This window comes from Rhynchophorus ferrugineus, unplaced genomic scaffold (assembly GCF_030347505.1).
Source record: "Rhynchophorus ferrugineus isolate W39M unplaced genomic scaffold, kcgeb_rfMv2 rfM1, whole genome shotgun sequence".
NCBI lineage: Eukaryota > Metazoa > Arthropoda > Insecta > Coleoptera > Curculionidae > Rhynchophorus > Rhynchophorus ferrugineus.
In genome coordinates, this window is record NW_027472580.1 from 74,490,374 (window position 1) to 74,511,069 (window position 20,696).

The window sequence follows — 20,696 nt, forward strand, 5'->3', positions numbered from 1 at the left end:
TTTACCTCTCCAATATAGTGTACTCACAAGAAGAGTAATGCTACACTTGAGACAATTAATTGATAAATTATTTATTGTTTTTTACTTTAACAGATTTGAAGAAATCCAGGAGAGCAATACAACACTTAAGTAAAACCTATGTCAGATTATTATTGGCTCACTAAGTAACCAAAAAGAAATTTTAATGATTCTTGGTAGTTTTTATAATATTTACTTAGGTATTTAGCAATATCGTATCTTGGACCTGTCATACTGCTGATAATTAAGTGAGAAAAAATAGAAGGTTTATGGACTTGCGAAAGTTGATATAGTTTTGGTAATAAGCTTACTCAATAATATGCTGAAATAAAACGATACATGAGAGTAAACGATAGTTTGATTCAGTTACCAAGAAAATATCGGCATTTATCGGCTTCAAATTCAAATTCTAAATCATTTTATCGACCTATATGAAATATAAATATATGAAGAACATTCGGAATAAACACCAGAATGCCGAATAAATATCAAATTAAGTAAAATTTATATAAACAATGGATGTAGCGTTCACAGCTGAGTTTATCACATAATAGCAATACAAAAGCTTTCACTTCACATGTGGTTACTTACTGGTGGTGGATAGCTATTACAATTATTGAATGATTACTTTTCGATTGTCTTTTAAATGTCTGACCTTAATAAGCCTGAAAAATTCCTAAAAACTCGGCTTTTTCATGGTCCGTTGGTACTTGTTAGTTTTAAACCTCCGATATTGCTTACCAATGATGCTGACGGTGATAACGAATCTATCTATTTCGCCTGAATTCCTTAATTGATAGGGGCTTCACAATATCCAAACCAGATTCTTTAGAAAATAAGTTAATTCTCTAGAGAATCACTTTATGTCGAGTTAATTCAAAAATATTCAGTAACAGGCTGATGTGCTGACGGAAAAAGCATTACTTACTGCTGATACAATCTTTGAATCAATACACTCTTTGTAACTAATTTCTATATTAGTCAACATAGCACCACCAGATATAGGAAGAAAGAAGAAATATAAGAACAGTAGAGCTAAGAACAGGAATACCAGGGGAGATCAAAACCAAGGAAGAAGATATATTTTACAGGGACCGCTATTTATTATGACATGGTAGACTGTCAAAATACTTAAGTTTTGGGTTTGAAACTAATATGATGGTTTAAATATATATCCTGGTATGAATTAAAGTTATGGAACTTGGACTGCCTAAACTTGAGTGGCCAGTATTGATGTATCAACAACGATAAATTATCAGATGAGAACATTTAGTCAATGCATCAACAGCATGCATGTAATTGTATTAGAGTTAACATTTTTGTAATTATTTATTTTGTTCTTTGAACCCATATAATTTTATTCTGAGCCTTAGGATTATTTGTTCAAAATAATATTCCTATTTTAGAAATAAGACAAATATAAAAAACTGATCAATGAACTAACTTAACGTCATTTTAGAGTTTCTAACTGATTTAAGTCAGGTATACCAAGTAAACTCTCGTTTAAAATTAACAAAGATATAAACACCGTGTTAGACCAATTTATATAAAATTTAACTAATTAGCGCCGCGATTCTTGTCAATTTGTTAATCATTAACTAACTCTTGATTCGGTTATTTGATTCACGCACCTCCTATAAACATCACCAACAAAAGCAAACACACTATCACAGATCGCCACTGGTGATACGGATGGTTAGCGCGACTGCTGAGGGCGCTCGCTTGACAGCTCATGTCGACGGGCGGCAGTCTCAGGATGGGGACGTGCCTCTCGCGAGCCGAGTCCCAACACGTCGCCTCTTTGGCTATCTGGTGTACCTTTAAGGAGAGCTCCACAGGGACGTTGTGGGCTTGGAGGGATTCCCTAGTCCAGCGCCGTAACCAATGGCCCAACCAAGCAAGGTGGCAACCACAACGAAAACGATTGCCTGATAATCGTAAACCACCTGAAATAAATCAAATAAAATATAGGTATTAGATATTGAATAAGTAATGTTCGAAATGTTTACTGTTTTTCATCACAGCTTCAGCAAAGTGATGTGTCTCAAGATTTGTTCTAGTTTTCGATTTCGTACATGATGGCAGCATAGCGATCTTATGATAACTATCAGCTGATGATGTTGCATTAAACATCATTTGAAATTTTTTTTCTGTACTGTGATTGTGTTTGAGAACGTGTGAAAATGCAGAGACAACGTTGCAAAGTCAATTAAAAGGATTTTTGTTACATTTGTTAATAATAAATGCTCTATCAATAAGAAAAATCAAGACCAATGAACTAAACGTTCTGCAAGTAGTCGGGTATACTTTTCAGTTTCTGTGCCAACGTTATGAAGAGAACAGAAAAGTTATGTGGATGACTGATACTGTTGTTCAATGAATGTTGTGAGTATAAATGCTAAAAATAGCATAGTATAAATATATTGAGGTATTATCAGTGATACGGAGAGTATAATACAGCGATTTTGTTATGAAGGAATAGCATTTTGTAAAGCACAATGAGTAGTTGGATTCCCAAGTTCAATTTATCCAAACAGCAAAATTGTTGTTATTTTATTAAGAGACTGCAGGAATGGAGACATCTTGACTCTTGACATCTGACTAAATCATTTTCGATATTTTTAAAAAAATATCGATATAACGATATATCGGAGAAAAAAAATATCGATATATTTTGCAAGGAAAAAGGGAATTTACGTAACATATATAACATAGAAAGACGACAAAGTGATATAGCAATAAAAGAATACTTCACCAGATAGCAACATTTATACTATATTGTATTTATACTATATTTATATATAAAATGGAAATGATTTAATTACGAACTTTTTCCGTATTTATATTCACTGGAATAGACTAGATTATGACTTTCTAAAACCTATACCGTACCAAGGAACAAATGAGAGTACGAATATTAAAAAAAAAGCAGATATATTACACATTGGAAAGACTCTCGAGGAATAATCTCATACCAATATTCGATTTTTTTAATGAAAATCAAATAAATGGGAGTTCAAATAGCCGTGATTTACATTTTCACGAAAATTCGCAGTCCGTCAGTTTATGGAGGAAAGTATTAGCTGTAGAAAGCGTGCCATTGTTATTCTTAAAAAAATTCTTTCTGCTTTCTACTGTATACTACTATGTACACTGACTTTGGATAGCTTCAACAGCTGAAAATGAACAGCTAACAATTATTAAACATCAGATGTTTCACTAACGGTGTGCGTATGAGAGTTAGAAATGATCTGGCAAATTTATTTGTGATACGACCCGGTGTTTGTCAATGTTGTAGTGAATGCTATTATGCGAAAAATCTTTAAATAGAGATATGATGCTACAAACTTCTTTATCGATTTGAATTTCGCTGATGATATGTTGTATTCGTTGATTCGTATTTATGCATATTGTGGAGCCATATGGCCTGACAATTAATGAAGAAAAGACCAATGTATTGATAATTGACGGGCAGCCTGGTAATGTCTGAACGGTTTCTAGTTGGAGCACCTGCAGTAGTGCAAATACTTGGGATTGGTAATACAGTAGAAGAAAGTGGTGTTTTAAATGTACTGCTGATGTAATGAGTCGAATCATCCAAGCCGCAGAAAATTTGGGTTCTTTGATATGATTTATGCATAGGAGAGAAAATTTTACAATCAAGACTAAAATCCTCCTCTATTGAACGATTATTTATAAATATTTATGTGCGGCTCCATAAACTAATGCACCAGTTAATGCGCAATTCCAGAGATGTAAGTTGCAATAAGTGCCAATTATCATACAGTTCATATCTGTCTATTGAAGAGTGAATGAAATCCTCGTAGCCTCTTATGCGAAATCGAATTGAACAGAAGTGCGATTCTGAAGAAAAGATAAATTAAAATTATGGATAGCAATCTGAAAAATAGGAGGCTGAAACTTGAAACTGATATTTGATGTCATTCCTGCTAATAATTATCAAATTTAATAGTTTTAGCGAAACTTAGTTTTACCGAATGACTTTATAAGAACGACTGGTTATGAAAGTTGGATGGAACATCATTTCTTATGTTGACTAATTATTGATTTTCAGGGAAGAGAAATATTAGCAAGTCAAGCAGTATCTTGAGAAATGTTGCAGAAACTCTAAGAACACGGAAGATAAATATTACTGATTGCTGCTCTGAATTGCTTGACTAAATGCAATTGTACATTACCAATTATGAAGAACTTAGTTGCTGCTGGCTTCTATTGAACCAAAAATATCACTGCATCAATGTTGTTTAAAGATATTTAAAAGATCTGTACATCGGATTGTGAGAACGAACGAATTCTTAATCCACTACCTATGTCTAAGCATCTGCAATAATATGTCTAAGCCATTCCAAATATGTTTTCGTAAAAATAAAAAAAGAAAATAAACAATATTGGGCCATTAATTAAATTAAAGAATTAAAAGATGTTGTTATTGTGTTTAAATGGTTCGAACTTGATGTTGATGTTAACGGCTTCATTTTTCAATATGTGTCAAGACGAAGATTTAAAAGCACTACTCTATGACGACCTATATAAAACTCAAGACGAATATACACAATTATCGGTACTAAATTGGCTGAAAGTAACATATGAAAGGATTTTGAAAAGACATTGGAAGACCATTAGTCAACTCCAAAATGCTGCATCAACAGAAAAATTAATGATTTTTGATCGTATTGTTACTGGTGATTAAAAGTGGATCCATTACTACAAACCAAAGCGAAAAAATCATAGGTAGTACCTGATAATGCAGCAACATCAAGGGCAAGAATATTCACAGCTCCAAGCTAATGCTCTGTGTTTGGTAGGATCAGCTTGGTGCGTTATACTGTGAGCTGCCAAAATCTAGTTATACCATCAATGGGGATTGCTGTCGACTACAATTGATGTATTTGAGCCCAGCACTGCCTGAAAGACGTCCGGAATACGAGCAAAGACCCAACAATATTATTCTTCTGTATGATAACGCTTGACCACATGTTTCAAAATCAACAAATACATATCTCAAAACAGTAAAATGGGAATGGGAAGTGCCATCCCACCCACCGTATTCTCCAGATCTTGTTCGTGATGAGTCGTGACTAACCTGAGATGCGCGTCACTTCTAGTGAAGATACCAAAAGTGGGCCAATTCGTGGGAGACCTTAAAAGATATATGGTTTTGTCGAAACAGAATCGGTAAATATCTTGAAAGATGGGAAAAAGTAGCGGTTATCGATGGGTACTACTTTGAATAAAATACACTGTAGCCATTTTGTACAATAAAGCTTCAAATTAAAATTACCTTTAAACCTAATTTATTAGCTAATACCATCTCAATTAAAAGAAATGTTACCTGAAATAAGGGTCGTTCCAATATCATCCCAAGTAGTGAAATTTCCATAAAAAGTCTCGGGCGTCAAGGAGTTCAACATATTATTCGACAGATCGATCGTCAGATATTGGATTTTCTCCATATTCGCGAACAGTCCCGGAGGTAGTTCCGATATCTGCGTCCCCGATATTTTTATCGTCAGACTTGGGTTCTTCGAGAATCTCGCGAACGCGTCCTTGTCGACGATGCGCAAATTCCGTCCGGTTATCTCCAGCTTCGTTATTTTCCGATTCGTCAGGCAGGCCAGCTGGTCCTCGAGCCGGTGCTCGATCACATTGATCCGTAACGTCTTCAGTTGGGTGGCGTGCGAGAATAAGTAGCACAGCTCATCGTAAAAGCGCTCGACACTCGGCCAAGTTTGCATGTACAAATCTGAGAGGATTCGCAACTGAATCAGCGCCTTGCTCTCAAATCGCGAAAGCCTTTTAAGATGCTGAATATTTAACACCTGCAGGGATTTAAGACCGTGGAAACTGTCGACCGTTATTTCTTTTATGTGATTAAAGGACAAATCGAGATGCTTTAAACTGCTCAGGTACGTCCAGAGGTGGGACGGGATGTAATTCAAGCTGCAGCGACTTAAATCTAAATATTTAAGCTTCGACAGTTCCTGAACGGAGTTCTTGTTGATTTCCTGGATATTGTTTAGAGATAAATTCAGATGGATGAGATTCGGTAATGGCAGCATCGGCGTCTGAGTGATTCCTGTGTCGGCTAGACTGAGATATTTTAAATTCTGAGCGTAGTGGAACAATTCCTTAAAATTTGCCCTGAGAGGATTCGAACTCAGGTCTAAATACTGGAGCAAGCTCAGACTGGTAAAAACATTGTCCGGTAATATCGTGAGTTTATTCTTGCTCAGATCCAGGTGATGCAGAAAGGGAATATCAGGAAATGTCGTGATATCTATATGTTCTAAATTGTTTGAATGCAATGATAGATGTTTCAAGGTTAATCCAACGTTTGACAAACTGAAGCTGGGTACCACGGAGAATGAATTGAAACTTAAATCGATAAACTCCAGCACGGTGTTGCCAAAGACTTCTCGAGGAAGATAATTCAAACTATTTCTGCTTAAATTTAACACTCTTAATCTCGGATTATCGGTAAATTGATTGTTGTGGAGATGACTGATGAGGTTCCGGGATAGATCCAGGTATTGTAATCGTTTTAGACCAGAAAAAGATTTTTTTTCGACTACCGAGATATGATTGTTCTGTAATCCTAGGTATTCCAGAGACGAGAGCTGCATGAAGATGTTATATTCCAAAGTAATGATGGCATTGTGGTCCAAGTAAAGTTTTTTTAACATAACCGTACTCTGAAGACATTGTGGAACTTTGCTCAGTAAGTTGTACCGAAGATCCAAAATATCAACATGCAGTTCGTGTTTTTGCGAAATACACGACGATATGGCATTAAAGCTCAGATTCAAACTCAAAGGCGATGTGAGATTAACGAACTGTTTAAACGACAGTTCGGTCAGCTCGTTAAACTGCAAATCCAATTTCCTTAAAGAGGACAAGTTGGAGAATGCCCCCGGACCAATCCTCGATATCAGATTGTTCGACAGTATGATCTTGTTCAATTGCGGCAGGTCGGCGAAAGATTCCATTTGCAAATTGGCGATTTTGTTCTCCGATAGGGAAACTTCGAACAGGCTCCCCAACGAGCGGAACGTCCCCGTCTCGATGGTCGTCAGTTCGTTATTGGACAGCCTGAGATTTTTCAGTTTCGCGTGGACCTCCGGCTTGAATAAATTCGACGGCACCGTCTCGATCTTGTTCGATTCCAAATTGAGATAGGTTATTTCCGAGAGGGCATCGAACGATTCCGATTTAATCTCGTGAAAGTTATTATGATCCAGGGACAGGATCTGGAGTCGGGGCAGCGTTTTGAAGCTGTCGTACGGCAAGTCGTCTCGATCGAAACTGAACGACAGCTCGAGGCTCTCCAACTTGTCGAGACCGATGAATGCGGACGCGTCTACGTACCGGAGCGGATTGAAGCTGAAGCTCAACTCCTTCAGTTCGGGCAGGTGGGTGAATACACCCCCGTTCAGGTTCGTTATGCGGTTGTTGTTGAGAATCAAGGTCTGTATCAGTTTACCCCAGCTGGTGAAGTCATCTTCGTAAATTTCGTGTATCTGATTGAAACCAATATTGAAATATGATATCTTAGAACAGTTCGCTAACGCTCCTGATGGGATACGGTACAAGTGATTCCCGCTCAGACTTAAAGCTCTCAAGCTCCCACCGAAGTTCTCTAGGGCACCGTCAGGAACTTCACTAAGAAAATTGAACGATAAATACAAATACTTCAATTGCGTTAGCTCAACTATAGACTCGGGTACGGATTTCAGTCGATTGTGATCCAAATCCAAATACTCCAAAGTCTCCACGATTCCCTGAAACGCATCGTCCTCGAATTTCTCGATCTGATTATAAGACAAAATAATCCGTCGGCATTCCAAACCGGAAAAACTCGCGGCGGTGACCGCAGTGAAATCGTTCATCGCCAGATTGAGATCCTTGATATAGATCGAGTTGTTAAACGGGGCACTGGGCAACGTCTTGAGGAAATTCTCGCTGAGATCGATCTTCTGCACCCAGAGTTTTTTCGGGAACGTATGTTCCGGTATGGTCTTGATGTGATTTCCGCGCAAATAAAGCCATTGTAGTCGCGGTATCGTCGAGATGATATCGAGCGGAAAATTCTCGATCAAATTATGCGATATGCTAACGGTTTGTAAAGCGGCGGGCAAAGAGTGCTTGTGGATTTTGTGTATTCGATTGCCGTCCAGATTCAGCCAGATGAGGGCTTTCAATTGACGCAGGCCCGTGTGCGAGATATGCGGCGAGGAAACGGTCGAGTCGGCCATTTCGCTGATGTCGTTTTCACCAACAAACAGAGTGGTTAAGGTCGTTTTCATATGGGACCAATCGCCGTTTATAGACGATATCTGATTCCTGAAAGAAAAATAAAAAGCATTAAAATGGTTAAAAGAATTCCGATTTTAAAAAATATGAGGTAATTAGAAAGTAATTTCGATTTTGTATAACTTATTATATAACAAATTTTTGGAAATTATTATTTTGATATTTTATAAATTTTGATAGAAAGTATTTTCACTCCCTTAAGGGAGAACATTAACTTATCCCACATATACGAAAAATCAAACGGATTAAGCTTTTAGGGCCTTATTTACAGATTTTTCTCTCCCAGCTGTTACTTTAGGAGCCCATATAATTATCGGGCTATTCAAGCTGTTTGACTCATGTCTGCCAATATTCGTTAATAGTTTCTTAAGAATTAAACCTGCTGTGGATTAATTAAACCTCTTAAGTATACCTTTAGATTTCGATATCCTAATATTTTTTCAGTGTGCTTTATATGTACCACGTTGTTGCTTGGGATGCCAAAATAAATTAATATTACACTTTTTTTCATATTTGACTAATCTATAAGTTAATATTCAGCTTTATCGACGCTACTTAGCATACAGAAATCAGAGTACCCTCTTATTCTAACTAATATTATGAGCATTGTAGTGAAAGGAAGTATATTTAAAATTATTTTCTATTAGATATGTTTTGGTACTGAGTATTTAAATATGTTATGCAAGTAAATTGCCAAAAAAACCAAAAGAAATATCAAAATTATTTATATTTCTTTTCTAGAATGAAAACTTGAGTCAGATTTGAGTTTCTCAGCGAATCAGACAAGTTTATGTTATCCTAAGTGAGGTGAAAAAAACATGGGAGGAGTATGTAAAACTAAATTTTGCTATGTACTTTGTAAATGTACTTTATATGCAACCTTTGTAAATTAAATAATGTTCTGTATTTTTGATATTAAGACCATTAATTTTTAAAGAATTTACGATAGATGGTGTATTAAATCCCATTAGGTATATTTGTAACCAACTTCATGTGGAAGCCTCACAGCAGTCTTCACTTGTCAGTATGTGTCTTCGAGAGGTGAACAAAATTTTTTAGCGCGTCGAAATTGTCTAAATTGGTACTTATTAAATCGTATTTGCTAGAAGTTTTACTTTTTTAATTCAATTTGAAGAAAAAAGCGGTTGAAAGCCTTTGAATACTGTGTGAAACTTATGATAGCCAAGCTTCGTCGATTTCTGGTTTCGACCTTTTAAATCGTGATGTTGTTACCGAAGGCGCAGAGTACAAGAAGAAATCGAGAATAGACGATGAGGAGTTGAAGGCATTAATATCAATCCCCATAACTATCGTAAATGGGGATTGATATTGACTATAATTGATGCGTTTGATTTTAACACGCACATAAAAACGGTTGAAAGACACTACAATATTGTATACATATGAATCGTCTGAGACCTATGAGGTTTAATAAATTAAATAATATATAAACCTATTCTTCATAAACAGTGCAACAGAGCAAGATATTGAATTGAATGCAAAGTCTATGAACGACGATAATGATTCTGATACCAATTGATTGTTTGATAGCAAGGATGAAGATTAGTTCCCATAATCTACTCAATCTTCCAGCTTCCTATAACAATTCAGAAAATGAGAAATCATAAAATCATAAAGATGATGGAGAAAATTTCCAGCATCATGCAGCAAATCAACAAAAGTTTGAAAATGAGATTCACATTAGTTAGCATGAGATAAGGAAGGCGATGAACCAGAATCTTCAGAGCTAGAAGGTTCACTAAACGATAGTTTTACTGCAATACTTAAAATTGTGCAAAAGGGAACACCAACCACCTCAAAATCAGTTGGTACACCCAGTATTTTACGTTAGTGAAGTTGATCTCACTCTGCCAGTTTATAACACAGCAACAAAGTGATTTAAAAACAAGATTGTGGTTAAATGTTCCTTAATTATAAGACACCTAATTAAGGAAAGTATTTCACTAAAAATGCTTTGTCTCTTAATTATTCATTCATTGAGATAAATATGAGATTCATTAGAAAACAATATGTTGGTAAATGGCTTCTGATTGATATCCTGGGGCTTTAACTTATGCATCAAATTAATTTTGTAGGGATGCCGCTTTAGCTTTAGGTATCTGCGCACAATTCAGTGTAATGATGTTTTATGTAAATGTGAAGGACTTGCACACTTATTAACTAAAAGGTTCGAGTGAATACAAATATATTGTTCCCATTTTCTATGGGTCTTCGTGAATTTGATTATCCAAACTTTCCAGTGTTTTAACAAGTTTATCAAATTTTAATTAAACAAACGTAAAAAATAATTCCTATGAGACATTTTATGATAGACACAGAAGGCTTACAATTGATTATAACACAACGGTAATCATATTTAAAAAATTAATCTATATGACATAAGTTGTTTATAGTACATATTGTGACAACTTTTTACTTTAAAAGGGCATATATTGTCAGCCAAGCCTTACAGAATTGGAACAAGAGGTAGTCAGAAAGCGTCATGCCCTTGTGTCTGTTACTCACTATTACTAACTTTTTTGCAACAATACCTACTGACGTCGGTAGACATCTACAGTAGTAGCTGATTACGCTATACCACTGATCTGATTGAATTTAGTACATTCGACTATTTTAATCCTACAGACCATATTTTGTCATTGACATCAATATCACCACTCATAAATCATGGAAACTAAAACTGACAATTGAAATGTAATGGAGCGCCATCACCAGAAGCTTCTAAAAGTGTGTGATAGGCATCAGCAGCAGATTTCTTCAAATTAAACAGCGTTATGACCACTCCATTATGAATGTATTCATGTACTGAATAATTCAATAATACTAAATGAAAAACTAATATTTGACGTGGGATGTTATTAGGCTACGTTGTTTCTAATGGCACATGCAATATTAGAAAGAATGGAACCCACTTCAAAAAATAAATAAGGAACTCACTAAAAATTGAAAAATAATGAAACTTGGATTTTTAGCAAAAAAAACATTTTAAAATAAAATATATACATAATAATCGTTGTAATAACTAAATGAAAATAAACAAAAACGTTATATTTAACCTATCTAATACACGTACTTTATATTCTACTATAGACACACAATTTAGCTTAATACCTACCTAAACCTATTTATCTACCTACAATATTATTTTAGCTATTACTGATCACCTTGAATTCGGGGCCGAAATCAACCAGTTATATTAATATAGATTTGTTTTGTTGGTAATTGTCACAAAATTTTATTATTATTATTGTATTTTTTTGGGCTCGAAGGATTAGATAAATAGTGATTAAAGATAAGGGGCGCTTCAGGCCCCGGGGTCCACTAAATAGTCTAGGTTTTGACAAATGTTCTAACTAAACAAGAACAAAAAGTTATTGTCCCCATTGGGAATCGAACTCGCGACCTCCTTTGGGAGTTTTAAGCATTACACCATAGAAGAAGTTGGCTACAATATTTCTATGAGGTCTTATATGCTATAGTTAGTGATTAAAAAGCAAACTGAATGGCTTTTGCACTGAAGAACTTCCGATTTTCCGTCGAATTAGCTCAGCAATAACATTATAGACAAATATCTCATTAATTTAGATAAAAAAAATGGGTGCAACCTGTGTACATGCCTTTGAAATTTGAGCATTTCCCTCGATTAACATTTCCCACGGTCCTCGGCCTTAAGCCTACCGACTGGCGATTGACCAATATTAGAAATCATCCCAGAAGACATTCGGTCTTACCCAGCCAGGTTACTGGGGTGACCAGAATCATTTGCCTTGTCGGATTTTACACTCTTGCCTAGAATTATCACAAATATTAAACAATCACAAACATAAATTGTACGACCATTGGAGCCCGTGACTATCGCAACAGTAGGAGGACCGTCATATCGCATTTAAGACTGCGCCGGCTCTTCTAGAAAAGGAAGACAGAAAAGTACCCAATAAACTGATCGTTATAAAAATCGTGTAGTGAAAAAGTTATATATAACGACGTCATTATAAATGCAGTTTAATCAGAAATTTATTTCATTTTTCGTTTGACCAGGACAAAGTAAAGATCTACAACTATACGCAATGTAACGCTGTCATAAATATTTTCTTCTATACCTTGATTAACGTTTTTTTTTAAATTCCGTTATAATTTGATTTACGGTCGGTTTGTCTCTAATGCAGTCATAGGCTGGGATCATTTAACATTTGTACATCATGTCCACGGAATTTTAAAGGCTGGCTCTGTATACGACATACCACTGGACCTTATTATTTCCTTGGTAATATTCTATGGTGTCTTTCTTGATTTGAATCTAACATTTGAGTTCTAGAATTTTCCATAACTTTTCGGAAAATAATGATCTGTTTTTTCTTTAAATTCTGTGAAATTTTTTTGTTGGTGTGATGGTGCGATGTTAAATAATATGGGGAGCTATTGACGTCTTTACACTGTACAATTATTATGTCTATTTTCCTTATATATCCACCAATCAAGTTTCTAAATTAAGTCAACTCGAGATTGTACTTACCGGCTTTATTTAAATGTTATTTTAATTTGAGTGTACAGTACAGCAATATGACTAGATATTGTGAAGATAAGATTTTGAAATTATTTTTTTTAATAATTATATTTTACATTAGATATGCCTAGTACAATCTTAATTTATAAATTAATTTATTGCTACTGTTCGGTTGTATTTGCATCAATATACTACTAGTAAATATTTTCCAAATTATAATAAAGCTAAACCCCTTAAGCTATAGTTAAGAATACACTAAACAAGTTCATATGGTATGGTTCGCTTCAACCTTCTGATTTTCTATGTGTTGTCCAGTCCAGCTTCCAGGCTGCTGTAATTTAGCAACAATATTTCTTGAATCACTTCATATATTCATTTGATCTCAAGGTTATTCTGCAGCTCTTTGTGCAATCTTTTCGATCTGAGCTTCAGAATATCTTACCGACTAATCAATACACTTGCTTAGTTTTGAGTCTCTGGTCTGTTTTTTGGCTAACATGATGTTTTCAATTAAACTTACCATCGAGATGTATGCCGAGGTATTTAGCTGATTCTGATTGAGTAATCGAATATCAGTAAATTTTTTTTTTGGTTTTTGTCATTTCGCCGCAATGCAAAGTTAACATGTGCAAAATTGGAGCTATTAAGTTGTATTTTATGGTCTCTAATTCATTTGTAGATCTTGTCGATTGCTATTTGTACGTTTTCTACAGCCTTAGGCAGTGGTATATCTTTTGCCGTGATAACTGTGTTGTCGGCAAATGTTCTAATTACCGTTTATTTTATTGTTGAGATATCAGAAGTATAGAACAGGTATATCCGAAATAGGTATAGGTGTTGAGAACTTCATGCGAGACTCTACATGTTCTTTCGAAAGGATATGGTTCCAGCAGTCGACCAGTCAGTAATTCCGCGGTAGCAAATCGCTCATTTTGTACATTAATCTCAAATGACACCTGGCCAAATAGTTTGTGAAGCGTCCAAAAATATTGCAAGGCTGTATTTATTATAACATCCGCTGTTACTTTGTGCACACTGGTCGACCATCGAGTGGAATATAAATTATATAAATAATACTACATTTCTAAAAAATTTTTCTATATTAATTGAATAAACTTTAATGACTTAATTTCCTTAATTATGGAATTGAAGACTCTTAACATCGGGTTTTGTTTTTTATCAGTACATTTATATCGGAGACGTAAAAAAAGATCGTTATTTTCAGACCGACATGTTCCTTCAAAAAGGACTTTGGGCTTTTTAAGAGGATTAATATGAAGACGACTACTTTGCCGACATAAAAAACAAAACAATAAAGAACGTCACTGGCAAAAGCACCCTCAGAAATATTTCAAACTACGTTTTTAATTAATGGGAACGTTAATTTATTCGTTACGTTTTAAATGGCATATTTCCTAATTGGTTAATGCTTAATTAATTTACAATAGTTAAATTATAATTGTATAAAAATATTAGCAAACATAAAACTAGTACTTACTGACAGTTAATCAATAAGTAGTATTTTAATTATATGCCCAGTTAAAAACATAATAATATTTATAAATCAATATTATATATTGTTTACTTCATATATATTTTCATTTGTTTCTTTATTGATGATACCATGTTTTAGCATATAGGTGAATTATCCAGTATAAATCATTGATTGATTATGTATGCTAGTTGATTAAATAGAATTCTTAATAGGGACCTGAATTTATAAGTTTAAAATATCAAAACTATTAAAATTCGACTATAAAAGTAATTAAAATTTCCAATGAAAGCTTAACAATGACCACCTTTATATTATAAGATGTAAATTTCCACTACCAACGCTTCGTTTTCTCGATTTGCTCGATTGCTTCAATTTTCTCCTATTTTGAAAGTAAGTTGTAGGAATGTTCGTCTGGTCAGTCGGTCGAAATGTGTGGATGTCGATGCGATTGTTTGTCCGAACACTCACTACTATTTTTCGAAGGAATTTGCACGAGAACTAAAAACACTGATTGAAGAAATACTTGTTTATTGCGATATTAAACGATACATGTTTTCGAAGGGAGAATTGACAGGATATTAGGTTAGGTAAAGGAAGTACGGTACCGCTGTGGAAGTGGTACTACAACAAGGGGTAGAGAAAAAAAAGAGAGCGAGACGTCGTCGTGGTGGTCTTTTATAGCCAGGAACCGCATGGTACCAATCCACCGGCGCTGCCAACTTTTGAACATGCTGTAGGTTGCGCGTGGTGGCCTATGGGGTCATAGCGGTCGCTACATCACTTCTACTAAAACCGCCGTGGAACGTACCTCTGTGTGGTGCGGGTTCTGGAATGCATCCGAAATCGCACAATAAATCGTCCAAGGACTGCTTATCAGATGGGGAGGATCCCAACCTGAGCAAGGAGTTTTACGGACTAAGTTGTAGCAGGACATCGTTCGCCTTGGGCGTTCCGATTTGTTTGAGAGTACCTATAAGTGTGGTGCCTTACGTGTCCCGTTTCGTGATGCAAGGGTGTTCATGTGTTGACGTCATGCATGATGGGCTTCTGTGGTTTTCGTTCATCAGGCTAGTCTCGTGGGATAACGTCGACCATGTAATGTTGATTGGTTCCATTCCTCGTGCTATCCTTCTATGCACGTGTCAAGCACCTCTCGAGTGGCTTATGTTGAGCTGGTTTACCTGTTAGGCACTTTAATCACGTCGGGGTCACCAGTTGTAGGAATGTTTGTCTGATCGGTCGGTCGATATATGTGGCTGTCGATGCGATTGTTTTTCCGAACACTCACTACTATGTTTGGAAGGAATCTGCACAAGAACTAAAAACACTGATTGAAGAAATACTGGTTTATTGCGATATTAAACGATACATGTGGTCGACAGGAGAATTGGCAGGATATTAGGTTAGTTAAATAAGAGAATCAATACAGATAACTCTAGCAAAATAATACCAAAAGTAATAAAAAATTAATATGTAATATTTATGTTAATATGTAATTTATGAACTTCCTTTATATATCCATGATAATTTATTCAAATGAAATATGTGTATGAATTAATGTCTTTCAAAATATGCTTTCAGCCTCTTTATATCAAATGAAATAAATTAAAATTTGACTTAGTTAAACATCTTTTTATGGGAGAAGCAAAAGTAAAAGGGAAAGGAAAATATGAATTGAATTTCCGTTAAATATCGCTGCTTTTAATGGGGCACGTCCAAAATATACAAACTTCTTTCCTGAGAAGGAGATTAACATAAAACAGTCAATCTGTCACTTAAAAAATGCTGTTTACCATGCCATTTACCAGCTATTAATTCATTAAAGACTATTTGGGTTGTTCATTATGGGCACTTTTTTAAGATTTCAATGGAATTATTAATATTAATATTATTTTGATATGTATTTATTTAGATAAGTCAATTTATATGTTAATTAATATTACTGAAAAGGAAATTATGTATTACTTAATGTTTAAATGTACAATGAAAGTTTATCACTTAGAAAAGATAGATAACAGTGACCTTATTATCTATTGTATCATTCATTGTTTTCTATTTTAGAGGTAATGTTGCTTTTCACTGTAAATATCTGACCAATTAGCTGTACAGTTTTGTATTTCTTTCATAGCCGACGAGATACACAAGAGAATATTTAAGTTCACGTCATATTTTGAAATTTCGCAAAAATTATTTTCATCTATATCGATACAATTTTTCACCCAAAATCCTTCTTTATTTTCATGTAGTCAGTAAAATGCCTGTGCTTGTGCTTTGACCTACCTAGTTCGGCAGTAATATTATAATCTCTTCTATCTTTACTCTCCCCTAAGCTTACTTTTAACAATTTTATAAATAGAATTCGGTCTACTCCTTAATATATACGGCAAATTGAAATACAGATGTCTCCAGTTTTTACTAGGCGCTTATATGTGTTTTGATTAACGATATCTCTCGCTGACAAGTGTTATATAAGCAACTATAAAATACGATAGTTTTAATCTTCATTTTCATAACATAATAATTTTTGTATTCAATAATAATAAGTCATTCAGTATATATAAGACATTAATGATTAGTTAAAATTACTTTTGAAAATAAAATATTAAGCATAAAACACTGTCCTTATCTTATGGTGATGCTGCTTCCTTATATTATATTACATTTGTCGGTTTTAGTTTTATTGATTTATAGGTGGTTATTTTGATTTGATTGACAAAGAATGGCATGGAGAATCAAAGAGTTCAAATAATAATAATAATAACCCAACGATTTCGAGATCTTTAGAAGAAACACCAAATTGAGTTTCCTATGACACATTATGAATAGCAAGGAAAAGCGAAATTTCTATAATAGTCATCCACATCATATCATACCATGTCATACCTTGATGTGTAAATGGTTGGCTCAGTAGGATCTAGAATATTCCCAGTTACTAAAACCGAACAAAATTATTACTGCAAATGGCGTCAAATGAAGAAGCTGAACGAAACATTGTTGGAAAAACACTAGCAATATCTAGTAAGAGACTCTATAAGCCATATTAGGATTGTATGTGAAAGATGCGCTATTACAGCTGGAATGGACAGTTCTACTGCAACTTACTGGTTGAGCAATCACCATATAAAATACCATCTGATTGCCACTTCTTCACATCACTGCAGTATGGTTTGACTAATATTAGTTAGTGTGTATGTGTGTAAGTATTAAAATGCATTGATGAATATATCGCTGTTAATCTAAACATTCACTGCTGAATCGTTCATTCAAAACTGTGTCGCTCTTTTGGCAGAAAGATGTAACATGTAAAAATAATTGTAGAGAATTACGGAAAATATTTTGATCAATCAGGCAATCAACATATATAAATAATATCTATTGATATACTTCAATATGTTTAAATATTTTCTTCTATAAATTAATCAGCTTAGCGATAATTTTGACTCCCTTTTTGAAGAAGAAGCAGAATCTTTGGGCCTAAAAGATTTAGCGCTACAAATAAATGAATTCTAATAAAAGAAAATGCGCCTCAATCAACCAACCAGGAATAACCTTCAGATCGGTGACAAAATATATAAACAATTATTTCAGGCTCTGGTCAACGCGCTAAACTAAACCCAAAACCTGACAGCCCTGATATCAAAACGAAAAGTGAGTGTCCTACAACATTATTAAAACAAGTTACTTAATTTTGAACCGTGTTAGTGTTTTTTGGATAATTATTTATTATTATTATTATTATATTGTTTATTTTTTCAGTTAATTGAATCATATTTTACATTTTTTGTAGAAAGGATAAGTTATCGGGAGGTATATACAATTGTGAAAGAGAAACAACAAGAATCTTTGTCGGTACTATGGATATTTTCTAAGTCAGCTCTTGGTTTAGTTTGGTATCTGGTGAATAGAGAAAACATCGTAGAAAAGTTGTTGTTCCTTAAGGACTAAGAGTAATTACGGTTCTGGAGACATAGTATATCATTATACAAGTGTAATTCTAATGATTTTAATGGTATTAACTTCATTTATTTCAGGTTTTATTAGTAAATGCATATCTTAATAAAGCACTAACCGAATACTGCTGGTTGTTGTAAAAACAATGGCCATAGAAGGCAATTTAAAGATAAAATATTTTTAGGGGTGAGAACGTAGAATAGAATAAATAAGCAAAGAACGGTGCAATTTAATTTATAAATTTAGATAAAATAATTTTTTAATCATCCTGATGTGTTTATCGCTTTTGAAATATATGTTTACAAGAAAAATATGGATAAAACATAATGACTATACGAATACATAAAATGTTTTTAAGAAAATTTAACCTGGAACTCGGCATCCACTTCAAAATGATCTGTTAGTAGTTGACTGGTAATACTTGAAATAATAATGTAAATAGATGAATAGGTTTAGGTAGCTAAAACTATTCATCTATTGTATTTATATGTAATAATATAAAATATGTGTAGTAGATAGGTCCAATGAGGTTTCTGTTTAATTTTATATAGCTATTACAACGATTATTAGGTACATATTTTATATTAATTTTTTTTTGTGTGTTAAAATCTGAGTTTGATTATTTTTTTAATTTATAGCTCCTTATTTATTTATTGAAGGCGGGTCAATTTTTTTTGTTAAAAATATTGTAGTTTCCCCTATTTAGTGTTAGATATTCGTTCAATAATTTACGCAGTTATTTTATGTAATATTACAATGGGTAGGCCAAGCAAATGTACAGCTCGTATGAGGAAAACTAGGAATAAAGAAACAATGATTGAAAATAAGGAGCGGCTCAGGCCCCAGAGTCCGCTACCTAGCTTAAGTGATTTAACAAATGTTTTAACTAGACTCAACAAAAAGTTATTGTCCTTGCCGGGAATCGAACCCGCCACCGCAACCCTCCGTTTGGGAGATAAACGCTTTAACCATTACACCATAGAAGCAGTTGTCTACTATATTTCTACGAGGTTTTATATGATATTTTTGCTTAGTGCTTAGAAAGCAAACCGACTGGTTTTGCACTGAACGACTTCCGATTTTGCGTCAAATCAGCTCAGCAATAACATTATACCGATATATCTGATTATTTTAGATAAAAAATATCTGAAAACTCCACTCCCTCAATAGATCCTGATTTGGTTTCAATAGGACCACCTCAGAAATGCACTCTTTCGAACATAGAAAGAATTCTGAAAATCGGTCCACAATAGACGGAGAAATCGGCGAGCATACATTAAAAAATATACAGCCGAACATAGAACCTCCAACTTTTTCAAAGTCCGTTAATAAATTAAATAATGGAAATATGCAGTAGTTGATTTACACAGATGGAACACATAGGACAAAATGAATGAATTACAAATTGTAGTCATTGGAAATAATTTAAACCACTGATAAATAATAAAGTATTTTTTAACGATTAATGCAATAAGATATATAACTATAGGATATTTTATTAATTTAACTTTGACTCAATTATATTGATTATTTGCTTTATGGACCTAAGTTTTGAAAAATCAATAGTCCATTTAATGATGTAAATATGCTCCTTTAATATAAATTTCTAAATTGTACAAATTAAATTAAATTACACATAAATTATACAAAAAAAAATTAAAGGATCTAATTTTATTCGTTATTGATTTTATATAAATGCTAAAATGCAATTGAAAATGATTTATTCATATATTTTCTTTCATAATATAAATGCATGCATTACTTCCTTTATTATTCCCTATTAATTACATAAAAGTAAAGAAAAGTCATGCAAAGGCTTTACTGTTCTGAAAATAATTTTACTTATACTACTTTCATATAATGTTTAGTAGTGTAGTAAGTAGTTTAAACTTATCATTACTTTGGTAATTAATAAAACTTGAAAAAAGTCGGATTTAATTAAATGCCATTCAAATTTATGAATATCATTTCATGAAATGGTTTGCATATATTTTAATGTTTTAATATACAATCATTTACTATATTCGGAATTGCCTTTCAAAACTGTGTAATAGCAGCTGTAATACATATGAGTAAATTTATTCATGTTTTTGAGCATGAAAAAGAAACTGAAATAATCGAAAACATTTATCAAAAAAACTCAATGTTTTTATAAAACTGTATTTTTTTATTGAAAAACAACAGTTTAACACACTGTAAGATTAATGATCATGAAAATATAGTAAAATACAAACGTTCAATCATATAAAACTCTAGAAATACAAGCAAATTATTAATTAACTCGGTAGTAAGTTCCATTTTTGTTCAGGAAATAGATTTTTAGTTTTTGTTTGTGGCTGTCTATTGGTAAGAATTCGAAATTTAACGACGAACAAA

At 33.7% G+C, this 20,696-nt stretch overlaps 1 protein-coding gene across 1 annotated transcript in view; it reads right to left on the reverse strand.

The window, feature by feature from the left end:
• Positions 1-1,566: 1,566 nt before the first annotated feature.
• LOC143206511 (uncharacterized) overlaps positions 1,567-20,696 on the reverse strand; it is a 128,157-nt gene continuing 109,027 nt past the window's right edge. The window contains exons 7-8 of the mRNA XM_076419090.1: positions 5,372-8,379; positions 1,567-1,964 (exon numbers count right to left, since the gene is read on the reverse strand). Coding sequence (XP_076275205.1) covers positions 1,642-1,964; positions 5,372-8,379 — 3,331 coding nt within the window. The 3' untranslated portion in view covers positions 1,567-1,641. The remainder of the gene's footprint in view (positions 1,965-5,371; positions 8,380-20,696) is intronic.